Consider the following 6,920-nt stretch of genomic DNA (forward strand, 5'->3'; position numbering starts at 1 on the left):
GCCGCACTTCGTTGCTTCGAAGCCCAGCCTCGGGCCTTGCCCGTGCAACCACCGTCATTTTTTCCACTCCCTGGGGTGAGAGACCAGGAGTGAGAGCCTGGCCGCAGAGGCCTATTTTTTAGGCCTTGTTTTGTCTTGTTTTTTCCATACTGTTTTTTTGTATTAATAAATACACGTTAATGTTACGTTTCGTTGTCTGCCCGTCTCTCACTATTTAAAAACGTTGTTATATCCCAGAAGTCCTAGACCGGGATATAACTGTTGCGATCGTCATTTCAGTGAAGTGCACGGAGTTAGTGTTTGATATGAGACAATACTATTCTGTTAAAATTTGCACACTCCGCCAGTAACCACACAGTGCACATAGGGTAGGCTAGGCCTACTACACGAAAGTGTAGGCCTACTCACGTAAGTAGCCTACACCAATTGAGACACTCTTAGAAACAGCGTTACATCGCTAGCACCTTTAATGTTGGTATATGTCAACATGTAGATTGTGACAAGTGGCAAATTGTGGCAAATAATAGCCACCATAACATATTTGTCTAAAAAGAATAGAGGGGAAGAAAATATTCTTGACTGTATAAGAAATTAGGTAGACAGACTTTTTTCACTGGCCATGCTTTGAACTAGTGATGGCAGTCTGACACTGGAGCTTCGATACATGCTTCAAACCATTAACTACAATTCCATTTGAACCACTGCTCCGAAGGTTGCTTTGGTACGGAAAAATCACGTGACATATGACGTCCGAAGCAGAAACTGCTTCGTTCTCTGAATGAATCACCCATAGACTGTCTATGGAATCACCTGAGTGGTTCGCAGCGCCACCGCCTCGTGAACCGATCGTGCTGCCACTGCAACTGGCACGGCCTTGTTTCTAGTCTGAATTGTAATGCGCTCAAAGCATAAACACTTTAGGCTAATGTACAACATTGCGTTTAGTTCGTAGCCTCTACTGTGACAAGCATAGTTTGTTCATATCGATTTATTTTTATTACAATGTAAGAGAGACGTGGGAAAACTTTATTCTGATGGATCCTGATCAATCTTTATTTGTAAAAAGAATGATATCCCATTCTTATTCATGTGCACTACGTATGTGTGGGGGTGGGGTGGTTAGGTGCGTGCACTAGATTTATTTCACTAGTAAAGATCCTGTCCACTATCTAGCCAGGATAATTTAGATGCAGTCTTGGCTTTTCACCAGGAGAGGTCGCTGTTACTGAAGCTTCAAGTAATGAACCCATTTTCGAATCAACTGTTCAAAGTGGTTCAGTGCTTCATCAAAGCTTCATTTGCCCATCACTACTTTGAACACTGCGGAGGTGCTGCATGGGAAGTCTTTGTTGCCACACATACAAAACACACACACACACACACACACACACAATGGAAACAGATATAGTATTTAACTTAATTTAACTTAACAGACCATGACAGTATGTTGGTCCCAGCTAATCATTCTAATCTTAAATGGCAGAATTTTTCTCTCGCAACCAGACACCCTCCACTGACGCCGCTGCAACACTGTGATTATCACCCAGACCCATAGTTCTAGGAAGGATTGTGTTTAAGAGGTTAACTGTAGTGATTATCACTCAGACTCCGAGACAAGGGACAGATTTAGGCCCAAAGTAGTAAGCTGAATGCAGGAGAGTCAGGTCAGGTCAGAGTCAGTAAAGAGGACTGATGACTGTCCTTTGGCACTTGACATCAGTGTTCATTTCTGGTTGAGCTGATGAGGCTTCCTGCTCTCCCCCTCTCCTGGCCAGCAGCTCCATTTGGTCACCTGCTGTTTGAGCAGGCATGAGCAGGAAACAGTGATCCCTCTCTACAAGTGCACGCTGTGTGTGCCCTTTCCCTGACTGGGCCATGCATTGTAACTCACTGTGACGTGACCACAGAGAGGAAACCTATGACAGACTTACATGCCTTCACAACAGGCTTCTCAGATGCTCTGTCATGGTGAAAGACATGCAAAATAACAGAGAGTGAGAGTGAGAGAGAGAGAGAGAGAGAGAGAGCACATAGTTGAAACCCCACCACCACCATCACAAGCCAGCAGATCTAGAAGAGAAACGGCGCCATCTAGAGGCTATTGCATTTATGGCTATGAATTTTATAAGTGGAATTATAGGCCTTGAAGAGTTACCGGTAGGATATATTATATTCATTTTTGTTAAAGGGTGATTCTATGCCGACTTTAAAATAGCCTTTCTCCTTATTATGTCTTCTAGTAGGCCTATATAATCTGTCAGTAGGCTAGGGGGAAATATATCACAGACATATAGCCTATGGCCTATTCCTTTTCCTGGTTGTGATTTTGTTTTAAAAGACAACAACACTATGTATTATAGCCTAATCTACAATATATGGAAATTAGGCGGTATTACATATCAAGCATATCAAGTAAAAATGCTTTTACTGCCTTGATAAAATATTTGATGGAAGTGGTTTAATGTTGGCTTGGACAGGCTAATACAGCAAAGACCTCAACTTCGACTGCGTCTAATTTTCACACGTTCATCGTTCTCTGATTAAATGTAACAGAATCCTTCAAGTTAGGCTTTGACCAGAGAATGTCTAATAAGGGGAGAACCGCCACTCTCGGGAAACTTCCGGTTTCTGAACTGGTTGCAGTTCCTTTTCTGGTTCCACATGAGGGCGCTCACGAATAAGTGCAGAATTAATGGAGGTCTATAGAGCTATAGCCTACCCCTCAAGTCCACTTTTCTCGGGATATAATTCTTTGCCCAGATATTTGAATGTTGCATGCGAAAGAGGGGACAGAGAAAATACACACCGCTGAGTATTATATTTTTTGAGTCACTTATTTGTTCTAAAATGCCTTTCAAATGCGTAAATGACGTCATTCATTAGCAGAAAGTGTGTTGTGGGCAACAACGACCCAACCTGTAAGAAATCCAAAGGACGTAAGTAGCCTACTCGTTCATTTAACTTTTGACCTATAATCCATAGTGAACTTGCAGAAACCACAATCAAATCTTCGATTTTTCAACGACAACCAGGTGAAAGAGACAAATTTAGCCGTCTAGCTCCATAGACCCCCATTGTTTTTGCACTTATTCGTGATCGTCCCTAGCGGAACTGCAACAGATTGCAGGTACAATGGAGTTAATAGGGAGTGATCCGGCTCTCCGTAAACGGGCTCTGCTTTGACCATGCCTTTAAAAGAAGTGACACTGACACGTAGCTCCATTGGTGCCTTGCGGTCTACCGAACTTTGTGTATTGAGAAATCATATTTCCACTCCACACGTTTTTCTTGACATTCATTTGTTGTATGAGGAAAAAGGCATATGTTTCTGTTTCTAGGTTAACAACAGACATTCCGTTCTAGGCTACTTGATCTGCCCAGTTTGTGAGGGTTTTCAGTTGTAATTTTTTAAGTTTAGGAAAGTAATTTCAGTCCACTTTAATAAGGTAACTTCTCATTGGCTGATGTAATGCCTATCAGCTATAGGGTTAGGTTGCACCTACGTTGTCCGTAACGAGATGGACAGATATTTTTATCAACAGTATGTAGCAGTTAATTTTCTCTGAAGGTGAGTTTTGCTCTGAGTTCTTCCAGCATGACACCTTGTAGCCTATTTCAATGTGAAATTAATTTTGTAAAGCACTGGAGCATAAACAGCTTTGGAACAGAACGTTTCAACAATTGATCGCAGGAATAATTCCCAGGGTAAAACTATCCAAAACTAAGTTCCGTTTTCCAGTCTTTTCACAACAGACCGTCTCTGTCTGTGGCATTTTATATAACAGATAACACGTTAACACTGCCACTGAGCTGCAATAGCACCATATGACGTGTCTCAAACTTTGACAGAAGTTAACCTTTCGCTACAGGACACCTTAAATGTTGCAACATCTTAAAAATATATATATATATATATATATAATTCGATCATATGAATTTCCTAAAAAGTTGGCTGTAGGCTTTCTGGCAATATTGTAACAAGATTTGACACGTAGGCCCATAAGGCACTAACGCACACACCCAGAACTCTGGTCTGACAATATAGCTGAATGTAATCAGTGGTAGGCCTAGCGATCCTAATCACATATAAAAAGTCACAAGTAGAATAAAACCTTTTACGAATCAGTTGTCTTAATAAGGTATGCCGGCACAGACATGTTTAAATCCTAAGTCTTAAATGTCTAAAAATGTAATAACACATTTGCTACAGTGAAGAACTGCCTACCTTCCTCTTGTCCTCTTCTGACTTAGCCTACCATTTGAATCTCAATAGCCTATGGCCTGCTGTAGGTTGTTACACTTGATTTAATGCTGATATTTTTGTGCTTTGAGAAGTTCAGGTTACACAGATTCAAAGTTGTCTGCTTACTGTGTAATAGTAGGCTACATCGTTTCTGCAAAACGTTTTTCAGTCATTAGGCCTACTAATAAGTTATTAAAATTTCCCAGGGTGATTTTCCCTTACTGTGGAGATGCGGCGTGGGGAGTCTCTTCCACGGGCCTTTCAGGCTCCAGTGGACGTCCATGCCAGTGTGGACGGGCAGGTGTACATGTTCCATGGCCGACAGGCAGACTCCGGGGGCTCCTCGGAGGACGATGAGTTCAACGTGATGGAGTTGAGGCCCAGAGGCCGCGACTCAGAGGAGCGTGAGAGAGAGAGGGTGGGCGAGCTACTGCTGCTGGAGAGAGATATCTCACAGGGGGACAATCTCAACAAGCTGGCACTGCAGTATGGTTGCAAGGTATAGGCCTACAGTGTTCAGAACTTTCTGCTTCATACTATGTTAGCAAGCATATCAAATAAACAAACCATATTACCGGACCATCTAAACAGTAAGATTTGGTCTTTTTATCAGATTGCATACCTCTAATATAACACAGGCTCTAATATGAACAGTATCATATATGCACTGCTTGCATATGTTTGTGTTTACACCTTCTGATTTTTCTTTATAATTTTTAATTTCTTTTTACATATCTTACTCAGGTGGCTGATATCAAACGAGTGAACAACCTGATTCAGGACCAGGACTTGTACGCATTGAAATCGATTAAAATTCCTGTGAAGAAGCATAGCATCCTCACAGAGACCAACTCAGAACTTCGTGAGCCTGAACCAGAACCCTCAACTCAATCCACTGCCTCTGCCGTATCCTGTGAAACTCCCACAGAAGGCTCCCCTGGTAGGCCTCAAGTGCAGGAGTACACAGACTTTCTCAAAGAGGTGGACAATGACATTGAGAGGCTCATTCAAACCACGGAGGAGGAGTTCCTGGTTGACCAGGAGGGTCCGAGGAGATGGGGGCCTCGTGGGCAGCGCCTGGGCAGCTACGGGGCCGACTGGGGCATCCAGTGGTGGAACGCTGTGGTGGCCATGCTTCTCATTGGCATCGTGCTGCCCATTTTCTATGTGGTCTATTTCAAAACCCAAGACAGTGGAACAGCCGTTTTGGACGACAGCGGGGTGAACAGCTCCAGCTCCATCACTACCTCAAATAGCTCGATTGCGAGTGTCAGTATGTTGAGCCCTGAAAGTACTGTGATGGACCATTTAAGCAAGCCACACACATAGTTTGGAGTGGCAGACATTTGGGAAAGATGCTTGGAATTCACCCATGGTCTGTCATGTCTCGTTTTTGTTTTGTGCCAAAGCAAGATGAGCACTTTCAGGTCTCCAAAGAAACATCAGCTTAAACCAAACAAGAGAAAGTGGCTTATGTAAAATCAAGAAATGCATAGGATGTTTAACATGATCAATAATATCAATACTGGTGTAACACATTTTCATGTGGTTATTATAGCTTCATATAGCTGCCTGTTGAGGATTAGTTTGTCTTTATTTCAGCAGTATTAACTGTTTTTGGTTATTCAATTCACACACAATTGACATGCTGTATTTATGACTGTGGTGTAGTGTTTTGCTCTGTCGTTTCAATTTTGTTTGTCGTTAAAACCATCTGGTACTTGTTGTTCCAGAACATTCTGTGATAGTGATATAGCACTACATTCTAACTATGCACTTTTGTGAAGGTTTAGCTTATGATTGATTTGTGAGTGTGAGTCTTCAAAGATCAATTAATATATAAGGTATGGGCATCCAGAGCTTTAATACCTATAGCTAGACCCTCAATACGAAAATAACCCTTTCAATATCATCACAAAGTGGTATACAGTACATGACAATGCCAACAGATAAACTATGTTTTGCCTTTTTTCATTAAGACGCTGGAACATTGAGGGGGCTTTTTGACTTGCTGCCTTGTGTGAATTTATATTCATACCTTAAAGAGGCAATTCAATCTAATCAAAAACTACAACATGTATTTTTATTTAATCTTACTAAAGTATATGCCTGACAGGCAGTTCTATGCAGAAACTGTAATGTGTATGGAAGTGCAATAAATGTCCTCTTTACAGTTGTTTGATTGTAATTTTGGGATATAGAAAGGTTGTTTTTTTTTATATATATATTTTGACCATTTAAGATTGTCATCATTTCATTCAAAGTCAGATAATGTACAGTATGTTTGTGATTAATTAGGTTTTGTAGGACCAGGATGAAACAAAATCACCAAAGTATGGTTATAGAAAAACTTTCAATTACATCTCAAGATTTTGACATTGCTGCTTTGCTGTCTTTGCAGTCATTACTGTCATGCAGTCTTGCCACTGAGTGCTCAAATCACCATGAATGCCTCCTGTGCATGGGTTTACTGTGTGTACTACTAAATGCCTAAAGCAATTACACTAATGTGACCCACATACTCTGCTATTAGAGACAGATTGTGTTATTTCTTGGTAAACTAAAATATTAAATGATGCAAATTAGAGCTAGTTATTCCCTGTACACCAATATGGGAGTCTAACATGTAATATGGACACACTGGTAGTGTCTGGTAGCAGTTATACATCAGAATAAC

General features: G+C 41.3%; 1 protein-coding gene across 2 annotated transcripts; it reads left to right on the forward strand.

The window, feature by feature from the left end:
* Positions 1 to 3,248: 3,248 nt before the first annotated feature.
* On the forward strand, positions 3,249 to 6,419 carry lysmd4 (LysM, putative peptidoglycan-binding, domain containing 4). Of its 2 annotated transcripts, none has more exons than XM_042111234.1 (3): positions 3,249 to 3,568; positions 4,450 to 4,742; positions 4,988 to 6,419. In XM_042111234.1, exons 2-3 carry the CDS (start codon positions 4,473 to 4,475, stop codon positions 5,570 to 5,572), a joined length of 855 nt encoding a protein of 284 aa, XP_041967168.1. In that variant the 5' UTR covers positions 3,249 to 3,568; positions 4,450 to 4,472; the 3' UTR covers positions 5,573 to 6,419. The 2 variants fall into 2 exon arrangements, with proteins under 2 accessions (XP_041967168.1, XP_041967169.1); XM_042111235.1 differs by lacking the exon at positions 3,249 to 3,568 and adding an exon at positions 3,583 to 3,705.
* Positions 6,420 to 6,920: the final 501 nt, after the last annotated feature.

This window comes from Alosa sapidissima, chromosome 11 (genome assembly GCF_018492685.1).
Source record: "Alosa sapidissima isolate fAloSap1 chromosome 11, fAloSap1.pri, whole genome shotgun sequence".
NCBI lineage: Eukaryota > Metazoa > Chordata > Actinopteri > Clupeiformes > Clupeidae > Alosa > Alosa sapidissima.